The sequence below is a fragment of the Centruroides vittatus genome, unplaced genomic scaffold (assembly GCF_030686945.1).
Source record: "Centruroides vittatus isolate TY-2023 unplaced genomic scaffold, ASM3068694v2 contig_425, whole genome shotgun sequence".
Lineage (NCBI taxonomy): Eukaryota > Metazoa > Arthropoda > Arachnida > Scorpiones > Buthidae > Centruroides > Centruroides vittatus.
In genome coordinates, this window is record NW_027122231.1 from 1,222,437 (window position 1) to 1,243,670 (window position 21,234).

Here is a 21,234-nt window from a genome sequence, read left to right on the forward strand (position 1 = left end):
AATAACTACATTTATAATAATAATTATTATCGTAACTTTAAAATAACTATAATATCAACAGGGGATCTTGTTTAGTGCATTAATCAAACAGCAAGATGTCTCCCTCTCTTCATAAATTAAATTCTTCCTTCGATAATATTGTTAAATTCTAAGCTTAAGATTGCTAAATAACAATACGTTCGAAAGTTTTAAAGTGAATTATATAATTATTCATAACCTTTAAAGGATATTTGTGTCTAGGGGTCAAAGGTCGTCGTGTCCTGTTGCGAGATGCCATTCTCTTGATCTTACTTTACGACTCCCGTAAATAATGTTGACAAACTGAATATAAATAGTGTTATACGATAGTTTTAATGACTTGTTTCGCCTTTTTTAGTGTATTTTTTAATATTTTACAGTAAAATTTGCTCGTTAACTCCTATTTTTTCACCACTTTAAGTTGCAGATTCTATATTTAAATGGTTTAAAAAATAGTGGAAAAGCCGAAAAATATTTATTTATTTAATAAATTTTTCATCTCACTCTCGTTTCTATGTCATATTATAGTTGTAAATTCCGTATAAAATGGCTGGAAAACTATTTTTACCGGCTGAATAATTGATACATTTAGCAAAATTCAAAAAGGAATTTCAGTAAGTAGCGGGAAAATATTACACGCGAGAAGCAAAATAGTATAAAAATTAATTACATTTTTATTAATAAAATGCCATTAATAGTACTTTACGAGTTAAATCAAAGGTCAGATTTTTAAAGAAGGAAAAACACATACGAGCTAAATGAACACGTACTTAAATCTGTCAGTACCGGTGACCTCTTCATCTCGAAAGGTCAACAGACAGACAAGAAAACAGACGAACGAATATTTCGTCCGTCTGTTTGACTTATGGCATCATAGACAGTTTTGGAAAGAGTTTAAAAATTGGGATAATGCGACCTAGATACTTCCGATTTGGGATAATCTATTTATGCCCTTGAGAAATATCAGTAAAGTAGGGCAGTCCATATGGCAAAGGAAAGTAGAAAAAATAAGAATAAGCATAAGGATCTACGCTTCGGGGTGTTTATTAATTGTAGAAAGCGATTTTCTGATCGAAATTTCGGTAAATTTAAGAGCCTCTCCACCTTCTGCGGTTATTGCCATTATCGAGTATAAATGGCTTTTGACAAACCAGTTTAGGTAATAAAAGAGATAAAGCACGATTCCTCAAGATGGGTTGACGTTAAAGTTTGAAAATAATCCATAAATTGCTGCGTGAATCCACATAAATTGTTCCGTGAATATACGAAAGTATGGAGAGAAAAAATAGAATATTTTACTTCTTTTAATTTACAATTAGCTAGATAATCGCTTCTTAATAAGACAATAGTGAAAGACCATCTGCAGCCTAAAATATTAAAAGACACGCCCGCCCTAAATAAAACTGAAACGATCCTTTCAGACGGTATAAGTGTTTCATACAGTCTCTTCCTGTTTTTAGTTGGTGAGAGAAAGAGAAAGGGTGAAAGTTTGTCCTGGATAATTTGTAGGAAAGTAATTTTGGAGGTGCTTTAGCCTGAAGGATTTCCACGATTTTTCCTTGCGGATATTTTATATACATTTTTTAAAACACTTTCTCTTTCAAAGTGGATCATTTCAATCTGCAAGTATGAAGAGAAACGTGAGAATCCAGCGATCGAACCAGATAGGAAATCGTGAACGTGGCATCATCACCTACACGTTTCGATAATCCAGTTCCGGGTATATCACGTACCTTATTCTTCACACCTTTATTTTTCTTGCTAGAAAAGAATTTATATAAAAATTCCCTTCAGATACGGTTTTGTTTTCGTTTTATAAAATTCCAATGACAATTGTATTCTGTCCTGATTTCCTTTCGCATGACTAATTTATAAGGTTTCTACTATTGTTAATAATTTCTCACGAAGAAGAATCAACTTTAGGTGCATAAAACACGACTTTTTTTCTCTCTTAAGATGAAGTCATTCTTGGGGAATATCCGACATTACTTGAATGCAAATTTATTCTTTTCATACATTTACAATGGGAGAAAAAATTGGTGGGGTTCTCAAGGTATCCAATTTGCAATATCTTGGAGTATGATCGAAGGAAAGTTTATGAGAATCAGACAGAAGCTTCTTCTCTGAATGTCAACTTTCAACCTGTTCTAGACAACACAATAAATCACATGACTGTTAAAATGTACGAAACGTGATACATGTTAAATCGCTCCATTACTTTGTACGAGATGCCCAGTAACAGATGGTATCAAGATACTGCATTGTACAGTTTTTGGACAGAAATAAAGATTTCGCAACTTATCAAATTAAAGGAATCTATTGTTGTGTTGCCATATAAAGATTACCGGTGTTCTAGATTCGTTTTTCTCATTCTTGTACAATTCTGGACGTCCAATTTGCTATAGTCGCCCTTTTAACTTGGTCCTTGAGCCACTCCTCCAGATGTAATCATTTTCTTGACATCTCTATAGTTTACATGACGTGTATCAAAAAATTCTTCTAAAGACGTTCTGAACGTGTACATAATACAATATTTGTATAAATCTGTACGTTACTTTAAGCTTAAGAAATGCCCGAAGGATGCGTATGCGTAGAAATGTGAAGGACTGAATAATTTTCTAGCGATCAAAATTTAAAATTTTAAAGAATTAACGCCTTGAAAACATAAAATGTTTCAAAATAATTTAATTTTTTGTACGGTTGAATGCCGAATTTAGAAATTGCGTGGTGTAATTATGTATCTTCTCCCTCTTTAGAAACCTTGTGAGGTATTATTTAAAGTTTTGATGGCTTAATATCTAGTTTTAAAAGTTTGTTGAATTGTTTCCGAAATTCACGCAAATTCGCTTGAGAAAATAAGAAATATTGTACAATTCTAAGTAAAATATTGTTAAACATGTTCAAGATTCTAAAATGATTATAATTATTATAATATGTTGATTAATAATTGTAAAAAATGGCTTTGATATTTTGATAACATTCGGATTACGCTGAATACTTCAAAGAAATTTACATTCGGCGCGAACCTATTTTATTAAAGTGATTATTTTAATTGTATTTAAGTAGAACTGCGATTAAAATTTATTTTTCGCTGAATTTTTTCGTTAGTATAGTAATTACAAGCAGACAATGAAACTAGCTTCACGAAGTGGATAAAGTGTATGCTCTATTTATAATTAATAACCGTAACTGAGGGAAGTTGGTAATGATGTTGACGATACTAAACGCTCATCTATAACACGAAACATTCTGTCGGTGTTAGAAAAGAAGTCACGAAAATCCTCTCAGTAGCTGTAGAAAGTCCATTAATGATTATGACGGATCGAGAAAAGTGTTAGGTGTGAAGTTGACATCGTAGGGTCACCCACGCTAATGTTTGTATATAAGGTGACTCTCGTCTATTTCCTTCATAACCTGTTTTTGTATAAAATGACTTTTATCTCATCCCAGGAAGCTCGGTAGCTTAATATTACTTTCGGTTATGTTCAACGATCACGATATGACGAATCCATCTTTAGAAATTGTATGAAATTCTCTTCCTATTGAATCTATTCTTATAAGTTTTTCCCTATTCTAAAACATTGTGTCATGATGGATATTGTTACCGTTGTTTAATGGCTTAATATCCACCAGTTCTTATAGAGTAAGAAGCGTTTTAAAAATCTCAAAAATTTCATTTTAAAATAAATAAATGTTTATAATTTCCAGTAATATAAGGAAAGATGTTTCGAGGGTTCTAAAAATCTTACAAACTTTATACTTTATCGAGTATTTATATTGTTATGAGGCCTTGAACGCACTTCAACTCTTCCATTAGGCGTAATAAACCTCAAAATATTAATTTTAACTATTAAAAAATGTTAAAGTAAGGTAAAAAAAATATATAATTTTCCTCCATTTTCGTAAGAAATATTTCTACAGGTGGTTCCAATTTAAAAAATAAAAACGAAAATTTAAAAACGAAATCAATTTACTACAACTCTGACGTCATTAATGAGTTCGATCAATGTGATGACGTAAGAATTGAGGTTTTTTGATAAGGATCTATTGTGATAGTGTATAAAAAGAAAGCGTGAACAATACTAAGACAGATAAATCGATAAAAAATTAAGACAATTTTCAAGTTAATCTAATTTGAAAATAAAGAAAAAATATCGTTTGATTAGGAAGTAAATGATAATAGAATAGTAAATTACAAGTCAGGAAAGAATAAAGTTAATGGGCATAGAGTTGTAAGGTCACTGTTCAACTAGATAGGTATCTATGTTTAGTCTACGATTCTAAGGGTCGATGATCCATGGATCTTTACTGGAATATTGATGTCGCCATTCTGAGCCACTCGAGCCATAAAGGTGACTCGTCTTCTATATTTAAGTACCTCGACATCTGTTTCGGTCCACGAGGATTTTTTCAGAGGGAATTTTCTTTTTATGTTTACGATATCAATTTTCCACGAAAAATTGTAAACAGAGCTGAACTTTATAGATTTTTATCTCTTTTTTTCCGAAGAAAATAATGCAAACAATCCGTAATTTCACAGACAAAACAAATATGTATGTGCATATATGGGTCGAATTGATGTAATCGTATCATGAAGCGAAAATTAAGGTTCCATCTGACACTTAGTACTGAATTGCAAACTATGAGAGTTTCAACAAAAACCTCGTAGGTTGTCAGATCAGGTCAGTCAGATAGGGACAATTTCAAGGCAGATTATCAGTCGTGCTGTCGTTCCTCCCATATTTTGTCGTGACTCGCTTGTCTGTCTAGCATGCTTTGTGTAAGTGTCATCGGTTCTTATTAAATTGCAACGAGAAATTAATCAAAATAAGACGAAAGAATTATGTGATGATGCTAAGAAATGCGTTTTTAACCTTATTTTCTTGGTGAATGTCTGAGAAAGTGAAGTTGCACAACGCTTTCTACGCATGATTTATTTGCGATTTTTTTTTTTGCGATTTTTATTTCTTTTCTTAACTGTTTAACCCATTTTAGACCCAATTCACATAATAAAGGTTTTTTTTTTAATTAAATTTTATCATTCTAAGGTGCGGTTTATATTTAAAAAATCAGAACAAGATGCTTAAAATTTGATAAACAAAACTGCACAAAATTTTTTATTATTATTTATTATTTAGTAATTTTTGTTTTTTAAAAAATTTCCATAAGTTTTAATTAAATATAGTCAAAACCTCTGAATAAAGGACACTGACGGGAACAAAAAAAAATAACTGTTGTTAGGAGGAGGTCGTTGTTCAAGGTTTCAATTTAACAGATTTTTTTCAACAAAAATTGTGTTAGAATTTAAGATTTTAAATATATTTAAATATACATTTTTACAAGATTTATATTTACATAGAAAGGTGTAAATCTTGTAAAATTTAATAGAAATTTCGGATTGAAAAAAGTTCCGTTAATTTTTGAAATTTATTCGTTAATCGAGAATTTGAATTTTGAAATTGATGCGTTTAACCGAATTTAAATTTGTATCTGACAGTGAGTGATTTACAAGTGTATAGAATAGAAAGTAAGATGTATAACAAGAAAAGAAGCTTTAACAAAGCTTAATATGCCAAAGAAGAAAGTATCATAGACTTAATATCACGATCAAGTATAGTAAAGAACTCAAATGGGTGTTAGAAACAATAGAAAATAGCAATCTAGAAACAAAAGGTTTTAAGCTTTCAAGAGGGGGACTTTTTATGATAAGAAAAATTGTATATAATATTTCAATCTGTTCATTATGATGAGCAAAGCAGACAAACAGTAAAATGACAGAACGAACAATAGAATAGAGAAGAATCTTTCTCTTCAGTTGTCAGAATGAAAAAACCGAGACAATTCTGTACTCGTTTGCTCAGTTTAAAATAACAGATTCACTAATTTGTCAATCATTAAAAAATTTTGTAAATATGTCAACGATTCGTGTCATAATACAGAACTCCATTCTTTCTTCTTCTCATCAGCATCCTTAATGATCTCAATTCTTTTACTATTCATCTTGTTCTTGTTGACATAACACAAAAATGCATTTTTTAAGGAATAATGTATGGAGCTGTGTATCCAATATAGATATTTTACCGTGTACAACTGAATTGAAAGTTGTATGCCTGTTTTCGATCCGATCGATACACGTATAGTTATTGTAACAACAATAGAAAAGCCAGGAACAATGCTATTATCTGCTATTAGCTTCGAGAAAATGTCCAGATGCTTAGATCAATGACCTGTACGTTAAAGAACACAAACGATTTCTTCGTCTGTGCAATGTAAGGGTATCTGTACGTTTAAATCTTTAGGTAAAGGTCCAGGTCAAGTCCAAATTGACGAAAATTTTCTTTTCAAACTAGAAATTCAAGACGGTTAAACGGGGTGTTCCTAGAAATTTAGTCTTTAACCACTTGATTGTAGAAGTGGTTTGGGGTTTTCATTAGTGCATAACTTTTCTTCCTTTTTGTGCTTTTGTAACTTTACTACTCGAGCATCCACTCATCGAAATTCTATAGAATTATTTGTACGACTTGACCTTTAAGAAGGATCTATAGACAACGTGAATAAAATTAAAACTTTCGTTTAAAAACAATGAAAAAAAAATCTATTTTTGTCTTGTACAGATGAGATAAAAACTGAGGCCTTAGATATATTCTCAAGGCTAAATCCACAGATCTGGATAAATTTATTGGTCATTCCCCTTAAACATCGTTTTTAAAGTATCTTTCTGAGCCTCTCCTATCTGTAAAATGCACTGCAAGAATGTCCAAAACTAGATATTACCTATTTCTAATGCTTAATAAAGCTCTGACGTTTGTTATATATAATTTTAAACATTAAGATAATGTCTCAGAATCGTTTTAAAGTTATAAAAATAATCTAAATAGAGTAATTTTCATTAAAAATTATATATAAATATCTAATAGAGTAATTATGTGGAGAGAGGGCACAAGGTCAGAAAATGGTGATGCAGATCTCACGCCCTTCTTATAATGCAGTGCCACGACGATTTATAAGTTTATTGATAAATTACAAGTAGAAAAAATGGGATTATAGATGAAGACAATCGTAAGTGCGTCTTCTTCAGTTCCGTCAGTACACGTCCTAGATTCCTTTGATGGTAGTAATGTGTCGACTTATGGTGAAGTTGGTTGTTTATGACAATCAGATTGCATCTCGAATAAACTTAATCGCTTAACTAGAAAAGATTCACTTTCTTTGTCTACGATTCAGTAATGTGTAACTGGAATGCCCATTTTTCTGACCCAGTAGAGGACATTTGCTTGATCCTTTGTTACCGTACGAAGGTTCATAGAGTCATTAGTAATCGATGATGTTAAGAGTTATCTGTTCAATAATATAATAAAAAATTTGACCTTAATTGTTCTATTTTAGTTAAGGAAAATGGAAAGGAACAAAATCGATTCATAAACGTCCTAAATTTTTGATTTATTCATCAAAAATATTTTGATTTAAATACATCTCAAGGTTGAGGAAAATAAAAATATTTTGACAAGAGCTACAAAAGAATTGACTTGAATTATTTCAAAGTTTTGTTTGAATTATTTTTAAAAATAGATTTAAACATTTTTTATATAAATTATTTTTAAAACAATTTATATATTAGTCTTCTTTAAGTAATTTAAGAGAGAAATGCATCCGGATCTAATTATGTCCTTAACTGTATATGATTGGAGTGGATGAGGAAAAAGGGAAGAGAAGCGAATTTTGTTATAACTGGTTTCGAGTATTTTTCTTTTATTTTGTTTTTCAATAAATAAAACGTTTTGCAATTTGTAGTGCAAAACGGGTCATATCGTCAGTTAGTAATACCAACAATAATCGTTTTCAATGAGAGATCGCCTCTATACCCTGAAGCGTTACAATTTTTTCAAAATTTCACAATCGCCGCTGTAAACGATAAATTGGAAAAAAATGTGGTCCTAATATTCAATTCTTATAGCGTGATATCAGAGAAAAACGAATTACGATTTGTCACGGTTAATGTCGTCACGAATACTTCATCACGATGCCGTCTAAGACTTCAGGAACGTCCAGCCTATCAGAAGAAAGTGCATCCTTTTTTCCATTTCTAAGACCTAGTTTTAGTTCAGGAAGGAAAAAATTATCATCCTATCCTTGAGGTTGATACCGGTGGCCTAAAGTGAACGTGCTGCTGACGTCACGGCTCATCCTCCCTGATTGAAACCCCCCTGTTGGCACGATTTCCTCAGGACACCAGGTTCGCCACGCTGCAGGCTAAAGTTAAAAGATGACACCATTGGAGAGATCTGGCCTCTTACTGGCCACCTCTGGTATATATAGTGGGTCCGATCACTTCGGACACATCACTCGTTTCAAACCTTACTGTAGAAAATGTTAAAGGTAAGTAAATGCTCCAGTTGCAAGATATTCAGTCTGTGAAAAATATTCTTCGACGTTTTAAATATTCTTCCTCGGGTGTTTCTTACTTCGAAATTTTATTTCTGGAATATTTTTGTTCAAGATAGCAATCTTTAGTTTTATTTTTTTTTTTAAATATTTTTCAGGTATTCGCTGTTTTCGTTCTCCTCGTCCTCCCTACTTGGATCGATGCCGGTGGACCCGGTGGAGGAGGGGGATACGGAGGCGGTAGAGGAGGTGGAGGCTTTGGTGGCGGTGGCCCAGGCGGCTACAGTGGAGGTGGTAAAAGAGGCGGAGGTGGAGGAGGTGGTGCCGGAGGATATGGTGGTGGAGGAAGAGGAGGCTTTGGTGGCCAGGGAGGTTATAGTGGTGGCGGACAAGCCACTGGATTCGGTGGCGGACAAGGAGGTTACGGTGGAGGAGGAAGAGGTGGCGGCGGCGGCGGAGCTGGAGGATACGGAGGAGGTGGTAGAGGTGGTGGTGCCGGTGGTGCCGGTGGTGCCGGAGGATACGGAGGTGGAGGAGCTGGAGGAGCTGGAGGATACGGTGGTGGTGGTGGTGCTGGAGGATATGGAGGAGGAAGAGGCGGAGATGACAATGTAAGTTTATTATTCTTGCAATTATCCAAGTGACGATTTCTTTAATATCCTTTAGAATCTTAAATATTTTTAATTTCAGTTTCCACCCCAACCTTACCAATTCGGTTACGACGTTAAAGATGAATTTGGAAACACTCATTACCGTCAAGAACAAGGCGATGAATCCGGAGCCGTTAAAGGATCATATGGCTACACTGATGCAAATGGGGTCTACAGGCATGTTGAATACCGTGCAGATGCTAATGGTTTCACGGCAACAGTGAAAACTAACGAACCAGGAGTGGGAGATAAAAGCCCAGCAGATGCTACATTCATTGTCGAGCCACCTCCCGCAGGAATCCAAGATAAATATTCGGGTGGAGGAGCAGGAGGATATGGAGGAGCAGGATCCGGAGCCGGTGGCTACGGAGGTGGTGGAGCGGGTGGTTACGGTGGCGGAGGAGCCGGAGGACGTGGAGGTGGTGGCTACGGAGGAGGAGGATTCGGTGGCGGTGGTGCCGGAGGTCAAGGTGGATACGGCGGTGGAGGATTCGGAGGTGGTGGTGCCGGTGGCTACAAAGGTGGCTTCGGAGGAGGAAGTGGAAAGAAATCCAGCTACTAACAAAAATTCGGATTGTGATAAAGACTTTACAGGACGTCGCTTCATCAAGTCAAGAGAACAAGGTTCCAAAAGTTGCTTGCGGTGTTCTGAAGTAAGGGGAATTATTCTGTCAACGCACAGGTCGTTAATTTGGTTTGTCATCAACTTTAGTTTTGCCACTTTTTCGTGTATTTTACTGTAGATGCGACAGCTTTACGACGTTTTCATTGTAACATCAATTCTCGTATACGGTATATAATCGCTATGTACGATATATACAGTATATATATATATTATATTTTATATATATATATAAATATATGTTTGTGTAGTCTATTTTAATTATAAATAAAGCATATTAAATCTTCTTTATATATAATTTTTCATTTCGTTCCAAATGCACGCTACAAATTTTAACCATTTATTTCTCTTGAAAACGAAAATTAATTATGTAACGCACATCATTATAATAACCAATTATGCAAATTTTAATTACTATAATTTTATTTTCTCGAAAACTAAAATTCATCACGAGAAATTTTATAGAAGATAATAATATATCATCTTTCCAGCAATATTAATTTTTAATATAAAGTTTTATCGTGATAAAATGCCGCTAAATAAATTAAATTCTTAAAAGAACATTGGTAAATAAATGAATATTTTTTATTAACTCGGTTCAAGTCATAAATCATGCAGAAAATATGCACGATGTCTTTTTTACAGCATCCATTTTCTGTAATAAATTAAAGTGGATGATAAATGTGACAATAGAAATTAAAATAAAAAGAAAACAATATCACAGTTAAACTTTCATCAGTTTTGTAGGTAAATCAGATAATTAAAATTTTTCAAATTTTATCGGTAAAATAGGTTAAATAATTCTGTTAATGCACGTATAATCGACTTTACGACATAAAGGTTCGTAAACGCCTTTGATTTGGGTGGTGTTAACGAACTTTTTCTTCCTAATCTCATTTAAAAAACCCCTCTTTAAATATTGAACTATAACTTTATTCACTATCTAAACAAGGTATCGAGTAGATAGGAAGAGGCTACTAATAGATAAACTAAGCTTCTTATAAATATTTCATACGCCATCTTCGTTTGAGAATAGATAGTATGATATTTATAACTGGTGATAACCTGTTTCGGAACATTTTAGTTATTTATATCTAAAGTAATAGGAAAATATTTCGTATGTACTCAAAATGAATTGATGAATACCGAAAATTGTTTTCGTAATTTAATAAACACGTTTTAAATCTTAATTTTAACCAAGAAAAATAATAGCTTTCTTGTAAATGTTTGAACGTTTTTAAATTTATTTTAATTTTTAATTAAGGAATAATATAAATTTAACTTAATTTCTATACAGGAAAATTACTTTTATGTGGTTTTAATACTGGATACGGTACATCACTACATACAGGTTTATTAAATAGCCTACAATACAGTAGAAACGTTAGAAGCACGGAAGTCGGGCCGAACTTGACTTGTAAACCTAAACACTAATGTATACGTGTAAAAAAGTGAGGCCTAAGCTATGGACTCACAACGCCAGGCCCTAAACTGCAGCTTAATTAACTTATATGCAAATGACAGAGGTAAAATACACATTAAAAGCACAGCAGGAGGTACCATTACATTCATATAATTAATAGAAGCTGTGTGTATACACAAAGAATTATAACTAATCTAAATTACTGTATATTGAAAGAAATATTGCTAAAAATCCAAAGAAAATTATCGATTAGATTAATGGTGGAGCGATTATTTTTCTTCTTTAGGCCTGCAAATTAAAATTTTAAAGTGGGTTTTTGAACTCGGAGATAAGTTTCTACAGATTGAGATAACCAAAATTGCTACTACTTTCGTCATTATCTTTTACTATAGTATCTCTAATTGCGTCTATTAGACTTGAAGGGAAAGAATTTTGTTTTCTGATAACTCTTGAGTTATTTGTCATCTAATCAACAATTAAGAAAATATTTTTCATTTTTCTAAATATTTCTCCATTTACATAACTTTTTAATCATAAAAAAACGTGAAATATATAGGTTGATAACGTAGGCGTTGTATGGAGTGTGCATACTTGATTTTGTGAGTGAAAATATTTTTTTATTAATTAATAAAATTTTAGAAAAATTCATTATAATTTGCATTGAAAGCAGCACCTGTAGATTGTAAGATAACGAGTTAACATTGAAATTCTTCATGTTTTTTCTAATGGTAACTAATCAAACTGGATAAGTTTATCGTTCAGCTTCTGTCAGGTTTTAATCTCTTTGTGCCTATTGTATCGAAATCAATTTTGAGATCTAACCAAATTACAATATGAGAACTTTTTTGTGAATATGTGCGTTGGCCATATGTCCTTGTCCCCTGAGGGAAGATTAAGACGGGGGTTCTACGACGACCTCACTAATTCGATCTGGATTTTTCAACCAGTTATGGGCGTTACCGTTTTGTGAATTGTCAATTCTTTTCTCACATGGATTGAATTTTAAAAGATCGCTGTCGGATTTACTATATAAACTGGACAATTTTTCCATATCGACATCACATTCTCACTTCATCCATCAACTGACAATGTTTGCTAAGGTAAGCAATCTAAGCATTATAAAATCAAGCTATGTATTACTATTTAATAATTGTTTATAAAAATGTTCTTTCAGGTAATTTTCGTATGCCTTTGTGTTGCTTTGGCTTTGGCCGGACCACCACCACCATTTTACGACAGAGGATATTACGGACCAGACAAACCTTTCCGTGTAAGTAATTTATATGACCTTATGATTCGTTATGTGCCTTACAGGCAATAACATAAGGAAGATGAATCTATAAGCAATTTTATGGCTGCGTAAATAGACAAGGCGGTTTTAGAAACTACCTTGTTAGTCACTTCGCCTCCTCCCTCTCTTTATTAGCCATTTGCATCATTGCTTACCAACGTGCATTATGGATACTGAGTGATATTTTTTATGTTTTAGTATGCACCCAGACCGTACGATTTCGGATACGAAACCAAGGACGAATTTGGCGCCACCCAAAACCGACAAGAAAGCAGCGATGGTGTAGGAGTCAAGGGATCTTACGGATACACTGATCCATTCGGTATCTTCAGACAAGTCGACTATATCGCTGACGAATTCGGTTTCCGTGCTAAAGTCAGAACCAACGAACCAGGAACCGCCAACCAAGACCCAGCTGATGTTTTGGTAGATGCCGATCCAGTTCCAGGACCAGTAGGACCCGTCAGGCCATTCAGAAAATACGGTCCAAGACCATTTAAGAAATATTATTATTAAATATTAAATAATTTATAAGTCGGTCAGTACAATACATGATTGTTTTTGTCGGTTGTGAATATTCTGTATATTATTTATTGAGTTATTTATAGTAATAAATTATGAAACTATTTATATAATATATATGAAGTCTTTTCTGGTCTCTTTTCTATATCGGTAAAGTATATAATAAGCGTTACAGTACAAAGAGAATTACATCAATTTACTGATCGATCATCATTAAATCCATACAATTAATTAATTAATTTGAAAAAAGATAGAAATGACATATTGAGATGTGTCAAGCTGATACCACGAAAATATATTAACACTATTAAAACTTTGTCAACTTTCATTAATCAACGTTAGAAAATGATGAAAAGATTCTTTAAGTTGATTATAAATAATTGCAAAAGATTAAATTTCGATCCCTTGAATAATCTTTTAAATGTTTAATAAACGTATTTAAATATAATTATAGTAATTAATATTTCTACACCGAATTAAAATTACAACCTTTAATATTATCGACCTTATGACCCGTTATATCAATATCCTTGACATTGCTACATAATGAGATTTTCCTTTTTGTAAAATAAGAAAATCTTTGCTATTTGAACTTTGCTATATAATTTATATGATTATCTCCTTTTTTTCTTGTTTTTTTAGATGTTATTTATAAAGAAAGTCAATAGGTCTGAACGTTCATTGAGAAACATTGCACGATAACTTTACTACTTTTTTTTCTAATTATTTTTATCTAAAAAGGCACGACTTTTCATAAATAATCCATTCTATTTTTTTAGAATTTTTTTATGGTTTTAAAATACTTGAAACACTCTTACCAGCAAGCTGAAATTATTACTCAATGACCAACTTTATCTGCTTTTTACTCGTTTTTTTCTGATAAAAACATAAATTTTCATTTAAAAAATTATACTTATTTTTTACAAATTTTAATTTTTTAACACTTTTTTTACTATTCTAAAACTATTACTTAATGTAAAATAACTCTTACAAACAGCTGATACTTTAATAAGTATAACATTTAAAAATATATATATATTATTATCTTTAAAAGGAACTATTTTCAAAAATAATTCATTTTATTTTTAAAAAAAATTAAATATTTTAGCATTCTTTTTATAACTATTGACTTCACATAATGCAACTCTTACAAGTAGTCTAAATTACTACTCAATAATCAACTTTACTTATATTTTACTTATTTTATTTGGGAAAAAACATCACAAATTTTCATAAAGAATTTACTTTATTTATTTTTAATATATTTTAAACCTTTTTAAAACCACTTATTTCATATAAAAACAGCTTTTACAAGCATCTAACATAATTACTCAATGATCAACTTTTTAAAAGTTATTATCTAAAAAAACATGGTTTTCTTCTCATTTTTTTATATAAATTGTACACTATTTTTTCAAGATTTAAACATTTTAATACTATTTTACTATTTTAAAACTAATTTCTCATATAAAAAACAACTCTTACAAGCAGCTTAAACAGTTACTTGCAAGCAGCTTCTTCATATAAAATAACTCTTACAAACAGCAAGTAATAATTAATTTAACATAAAAAAAACCACAATTTTCATAAATAATTCATTTTATTTTTTAAAAAATAATATTTTTTTGTATTTTGTTTTTCGTTTTTTTAAACTGCTGATTTCACATGATACAACCGTTACAAGCAGCTGATATCATTACTCAATGGCCAACTTGTTTTTTATTTATTTATTTAATGTTAAGCAATATTGAAATGTTGTAAATTGTGTAATTAACAAAGATATTGAACGAATAAAACTTTAGTATTTTATTATTTTTATTATAGATTTTTATAAAAATAAAATAAAAATTAGTTTAAAAATAAACTTGAACTTGTTGCGTTTTGTACTTGACATAAATACAGAAAAAATGTTATAATATAATTAAAGATTTAATGCAAAAATTATTATAATTAAGTCAGTATTATGTAATTAATATTTAAAACTTATAAACAGATTTTTTAACTCATATTTATTAATTTAAATTAATATTAAAAGTAATGAATTCATAATTTTGTTTCCGCTATCGTAGCATTTAAATTTAAGCTAATAAATTAATAATTTAATTAGGAAAATTTGTGTAAATAATAAATTATAAATATAATTAATTTTTTTTTTATATTTAATAATAAAATAAATATATAAAAATATTAATAAACAGTCACATTGCTGGCTAAGTTCTTAATAATTAACAGGTTAATTTTGATTTATTATGGATTTAATTGTGATTATTAAGAAAATTAATTGATTTTACTTTTTAAATATTTCTCTATTAAAATTAATCAGAATTAAAAATTATAGAACGAAGTTTAGAAGGGTCTAAGCTTTTTTATAATAAAATATACCTTTAAAATCTTCAAATACCTCAAGATATATAATTTATTTTCTGTATTATTTCATCAAATAAAAATAATTTATAATATATTTTAAAAAATAGGTAATAATTATAAAGGTGTTTTAAAAATTATATTATTAATTTAAATAGCTATTAAATTAAATACCTTATTATTTATTTTTAAGTGAGTTTTAGGCTTATTTTAATTTTTTTAAGAGTTTTATGTCTAATAGGTTTTTTATGTTACCAAATTTTTCTAAATTGAGTTTTTTATATGCTGAAAATTCATCGAAATCCTGTGAATTTAACGTGCTTCAAATATCTTAGATGCCAATCTAAGTTCTCTATAATGTGATAAATTAATTATTAAAATATCTTCAAAATGGTAAATAACATTTAAAAACTACTTAATTTAATTTTATTTAACCAGATTAAGGTCATTAAATTCATCTTATTCATTTCCAATTGCTACAAGTGCACTTGAAGTGAATTAGAAGTTCATATATTAAAAGCTGTTTTATAAGAGGATTAACAGGAATGATTTAATAAAATATATGAAATTAATTACCCAGATTATTAATATTTTACACATACAATCATCTAAAATATTGGCAATCGTATCTAACTAAAATATCAACTGGTTATTGAGGTCTGTTGCATAATCTTTCAGATTGTGCTTTATGAAAATTCGTTTTAAAAAAAAGCAACCTGAAATTTCAAAGTTATCCAATTATTTAGGTTATTCCACCCTTTCTGTTTAAGTATAACCTTTAACGAGGAATTTCACAAAATATATGCATGTCTCTAAGGCGTATTGGAATTTTTTACACACGTGCCAATCGACCTCACCCAAAAGGAATCAGTTAATGAAAAAATGACCTTTATACCTACTTTAACCAATTTTAAATGCGGTCCAGAAGTATATAAGGACCTGGCACTAAATGAAAAGTCACTTTCACATTCAATCCAATTACAAAATGTTGTGCAAGGTAAGTTGATCTAGAAGCAATTATATTGGATTATAATGTAAATACGCTATCGTATACCGTTCTCTGAACTAGTTTACTGCATTTATAGCTTGCTTTACTGTTCGCTGTTGCTGGTATTGCTGTTGCTGGTATTGTAAGGCCGCCAAAAAGGTTCCCAGGACCTTACTACGATGATGGCCCCTACGGTCCAGTCAAAGAAGTAAGTAGAGAATCGCGGATTTCCTAATATTATTTCTGTTACGAGGACCTTCAAAGTAGTTATACCGGTAAAAAACTATACATAATTCATGCATACCTTTACAGTACCGTGCACCCAAGCCTTACGATTTCGGATACGAAACCAAGGACGAATTTGGCGCCACCCAAAACCGACAAGAAAGCAGCGATGGTGTAGGAGTCAAGGGATCTTACGGATACACTGATCCATTCGGTATCTTCAGACAAGTCGACTACATCGCTGACGAATTCGGTTTCCGTGCTAAAGTCAGAACCAACGAACCAGGAACCGCCAACCAAGACCCAGCTGATGTTTTGGTAGATGCCGATCCAGTTCCAGGACCAGTTGGACCCGTCAAGAAGGTCGTACCAGCTCTCCCACCTCTCGGACCACCAGTCCGCGGACCCCCCGTTGTCAAAACCATTGTTAAAGATTACTACTAAAGATGATTTCTGAAACCGATTTCGATACCAACGGAACTTAAATAATGTAAATATCTCGATCATTTACGTTATTTTTGTTCCTTCTCAATACGGTTGTGGATTCTGTCTCTGTATTTTATTTATTAAATTATTTATTGTATGTACTGTACGTTGCGTTGAAAATAAATTGTTTATAAAGAAAGCCATCGATGTGGATCAATTAATCGGTGCGATAGAAAGTTTATTTAACATAATTTTTTTTTAATTCAAAACTTGTTCGTACGGTTGAAAATAACAAAAATCAGTTCTTGTTTTAATTACTAGAACGAAGGCATTTATGGCGATTGTTGAAAGTCATTGATGAAGTAATCTGTGTCATATAAAATAAAAAGTAACGTGAACTACATGTTACTGATTATGATCTCATGTTCAATACCCACTTCATTATCATATTTTAATTTTATTCTATGGTATTTTCCCTTCGTCTTCGTTGGAAAAAAAAGAATAAACGTTTATTATTTGGTTTTTACAAAATCTTACATTAAAAACTCAAAAAAATTGTAATTTTATTAAGAAAATACAATTTAAAAATTCCAAATATGAATTATTAAAACTAAATTTAAAATTTAAATAAATGTTCTTCACACCTTGAATTTTTCTAAAAATGACATTTAATCTGAATACAACAAGTAATTCTGCGAATTATATATTTAAAAATATAATTAATTAAATGAAATTATGTTATATTTTTCCAACTTGATTTTCTATATGGCACAGATAAAGTCAAGTTGATAACATGAATAAAATTAACAGCAGAATGAGATTTTTTTATACATGTTATCCGGTAATTGTCTTGATAATGAAGTGTACAGTACATTATTTCAATAAAACTAATTACTGTTAATAAATTCAGTAGGCACTCGATACAATGAACTCTCAAAGGATTAAATCATTCACTATATCAAAATTCCAGTATATAAAATTAAAGTTATTTATTTATTGATCTTTTTAAAAATACATTTTATGTATTTATGAAAGTTAAAGCTTTGTTTAAACATTGTTTAAGTCCGAAAAATGTACGCTATTACGTCAATTTGACATCATTTATAAAGCTTTCTTATGAGAAAGTGCGTTAATGACGTCTATTTGATGAAAAATTGTACATTATTTAGACAAAACGAATGTTTAAATCGACGTGAATTGTATGTAATGCTAATTTAAACGTGTTTTTCATCTTGCATACTTTCTAATGTATGTTATAATGAAATTTAATAAATTATTAGTAATGTAGTGTTTATGAAACCGTGCCGGTGCTTATTCTGCAACTTGAACACAAACTATATGGTGTATTTTCTCGGACACATGGCAAATTTCATCACTAAGTTTTCCTCAGTCAACTGAGGAAAACTTAGTGATGAAATTTGCCATGTGTCCGAGAAAATACACCATATAGTTTGTGTTCAAGTTGCAAAATTATTAGTAAATTTATCTGATGTAATTAACATTAACAAGTATTATAATGTCCAAGTTCATCGGTATTGTCTGCTTTTCTAACGCTTTATAATTCAAAATATTTAACGTAAGAAGCTAAAATTGCATGGGTGGACATGAAAGGGTAAACTATTTGCACGTGCTTTAAATAAAGTGTAAGATAATTAAGTAACGCCAACGTGCAACATATAATATTCTGTATTCATTAATATCAATTAATACCACATAAATAATAGTCAAACCTCCAATAAAGACTACCTTCTAACAACGGCTACTTCTAAACAGTGGCCAATTTTCAGGAATTTAAAAAAATAACCTCTATGCAACGGCCACTTCCGAATTTCTATGTTCCAAGATTGGTAATTGTTCAGAGATTTGACTGTAATCCATTTAATTTCCATGGTAATAAAAAATAAATAAATTTTTATTATAAGTTTTGCTATTTTTAATAACAGTATTTTTCATATTTTTATTGTTTTAATGTTAAATTATATACTTATACTACAATGTATTTTACTCTAAAGGTCAATAGTTGAATGCCTTAAAAATTAACCTTCAGACCATGAATAAAAAAAAATAAAAACTGAATTAAAATTTATTATATTTTTTTTATATTTAACTAGAGTTTCATTTAATTTTAACGGGTTTAAGATATCCGTTTTTAATTAAAATACTTTATGACGTATTTTGTAAACATTAAATCTAACGCAAGTAAAGAAAAACAGTTTTAAATATGTACAGGAAACATTGATTTTGATTTAAATAAATAAATAAAATTTATCATAAGACGAAACGGAGAGGCGTGTAAGTGAAAAGTCAAGTTTTACGACAAAAAAGTTGAAGATTCACAGCTACAGGCCTTACAGAATGTTAAGGTTAACACCTATAATTCCTAATTCCTTGAGAGAGAGAGAGGGGAACGTTTCCTTTATAAAGCTTATAATTATATACAGTAGAAACTTTCATTTTTGACACCGCTTTGTGGACAGTAATAGGGCCTTTTAATCATACTTATCGTGGATTCGTTCAGCCTCACAATGAGAAGGGACTGGCCCGACGTATCCGGGATAGACCACCCCAAAGAATTTCTAGAGTTTTTCGAACGTTCGAATTCAATCCTGGATCCCCAAAGCTTTGTCCGTTCGACGTCATCAAAAGGGAAAAGCTGGGGATTTTCCCCCATATCGGAGAAAACTTAGGAAGTGTTTCCCTGTAAATTCATGTAACTTTTAATTACAAAATATAAAATCTTTAAGACTGCTTTTATTAATAAAGAAACATTCTTTTTTTTTTCTTCGAAAACAAATGAATAAGGGGGCATAACGGAGCCTTCTGTTTTCCGGCCCTCATAAAAGTTCTTGACAGTCCTGGCCATCATTATAAAGTCTATAATTTTAAAGTATTTTTATATAAAACTATTTAATTTCATGTAAAAATAAAGATTTTAAATTTTATTTTTTACTTTTGTTAATATATTCAATGTAATTTTCTAACGATGTAGGATATATAATAGACTTATTCAATAATTTCATTATTAAAACGAGAAATAAACGAATACAATTGCATAAAAAATACTATTATAGTAATAATCAGAGCAGCTCTATGACCAAAAAATTCACGTACGAACATTTTAAAACGCATAAATTGACTTATTGTTGAATATGATGAATAATATTTTTTATAATAACTTTGTTGATAAGTCTAGTTACGGGGTCGCCCACATCTGGACACAAGGGAGCATGGTTTCTGATAGTAAATTTTCTATGACATAGCTTGACTTATGAACTATAGACCTAGATTTTCTTATTTAACTATAATTGGATTATATGAAAGGATGGAAAAATACCTTATACATCAACTCTGTCCTCTGTTGGCGACAACTGAAACTAATTATTTTTACCCTTTACTTGCAATTTCCTCAATTTTATACTTTTAAATTTGCAAAAGAAAAAATATATTTATATTTAAGCCGTCAGATATCTATATCCCCGGGTCCCATACAGGCTCTCGACTCTCTTTTGCTCCTTAAAGGGCCAGTTTCCCCTCGATGACTCCATCTATATTTATTTCTATGCTCTGTGATGCTATGTGTGATACCTTGAAAGCAATATCCATTAATAATAACAGAATTAACAGTGTTAAACTTACTAACATAGCCCATTAACTAATTAAATTATATTTTATTAAGTTAAAGCTTTAAATTTATACAAAATATAATTAAAATTTGTATAATATGATGAACTTTAAGTATGTTTAATAATAGTTAAATAGCTAATTTAGTATATCTCAAACTTAGTTTTAAAACTTGTATAGATATATATTGCATCATGTATTCAGTAAACACTACTTTCAATTCAATTATTGTTTAAAATACTAATTAATCAAAATTCTGAAAAATGTATATTGTCAAAATTATTTCAAAATACTCCACCCATTATCTAGTTGTAACAATTTTTTCCATTTTTATCTCAGTAGGACATATCTGCATAAGTAATACAAGTAATTTTTTATGTATCATATTTTTAATGTGTTGCTTGTCCTTGAACTAGCAACGTTTTAAATTATTAAATAATATATTTTTAATAAATATAATATTACACGCTTAGTAAGAAATTAATTGGGTATTTGTCTATACAATGTGTTAACCTGTAATGCATAAAAATAGATTAATGTAGAATCAATTGAACATATTTAATAACTATACTTTACTTACGTTATAAAGTTGTATAATATTTTATTTACAGAAGTTATAATAATATTCATAACCAATTATTTGCATAAATGCCATGTAATAATGTATACTGGTAGCTTAACACTTTATTTCTCCTATTGTAA

General features: G+C 30.5%; 3 protein-coding genes across 3 annotated transcripts; all 3 read left to right on the forward strand.

Moving 5' to 3' along the window:
• The first annotated feature begins 8,371 nt into the window (after positions 1 to 8,371).
• Positions 8,372 to 9,939, forward strand: LOC136976832 (uncharacterized). The gene is made up of 3 exons (XM_067272220.1): positions 8,372 to 8,394; positions 8,559 to 9,011; positions 9,091 to 9,939. Exons 1-3 carry the CDS (start codon positions 8,386 to 8,388, stop codon positions 9,610 to 9,612), a joined length of 984 nt encoding a protein of 327 aa, XP_067128321.1. The 5' UTR covers positions 8,372 to 8,385; the 3' UTR covers positions 9,613 to 9,939.
• Positions 9,940 to 12,257: 2,318 nt separating this feature from the next.
• On the forward strand, positions 12,258 to 12,902 carry LOC136976851 (cuticle protein 10.9-like). The gene is made up of 2 exons (XM_067272239.1): positions 12,258 to 12,365; positions 12,585 to 12,902. Exons 1-2 carry the CDS (start codon positions 12,258 to 12,260, stop codon positions 12,900 to 12,902), a joined length of 426 nt encoding a protein of 141 aa, XP_067128340.1.
• Positions 12,903 to 16,229: 3,327 nt separating this feature from the next.
• On the forward strand, positions 16,230 to 16,948 carry LOC136976833 (cuticle protein 10.9-like). Its single transcript, XM_067272221.1, has 3 exons — positions 16,230 to 16,269; positions 16,358 to 16,468; positions 16,573 to 16,948. Exons 1-3 carry the CDS (start codon positions 16,258 to 16,260, stop codon positions 16,927 to 16,929), a joined length of 480 nt encoding a protein of 159 aa, XP_067128322.1. The 5' UTR covers positions 16,230 to 16,257; the 3' UTR covers positions 16,930 to 16,948.
• Positions 16,949 to 21,234: the final 4,286 nt, after the last annotated feature.

Bases quoted from the DNA above. Each gene is read 5' to 3' on its own strand.
- LOC136976832 (XM_067272220.1), top strand. The intron at 9,012-9,090 runs GTAAGTTTATTA...TTTTAATTTCAG, and splicing joins GAAGAGGCGGAGATGACAAT to TTTCCACCCCAACCTTACCA.
- LOC136976851 (XM_067272239.1), top strand. From the start codon at position 12,258: ATGTTCTTTCAGGTAATTTTCGTATGCCTTTGTGTTGCTTTGGCTTTG. The intron at 12,366-12,584 runs GTAAGTAATTTA...TTTATGTTTTAG, and splicing joins GACCAGACAAACCTTTCCGT to TATGCACCCAGACCGTACGA.
- LOC136976833 (XM_067272221.1), top strand. The intron at 16,469-16,572 runs GTAAGTAGAGAA...ATACCTTTACAG, and splicing joins CCTACGGTCCAGTCAAAGAA to TACCGTGCACCCAAGCCTTA.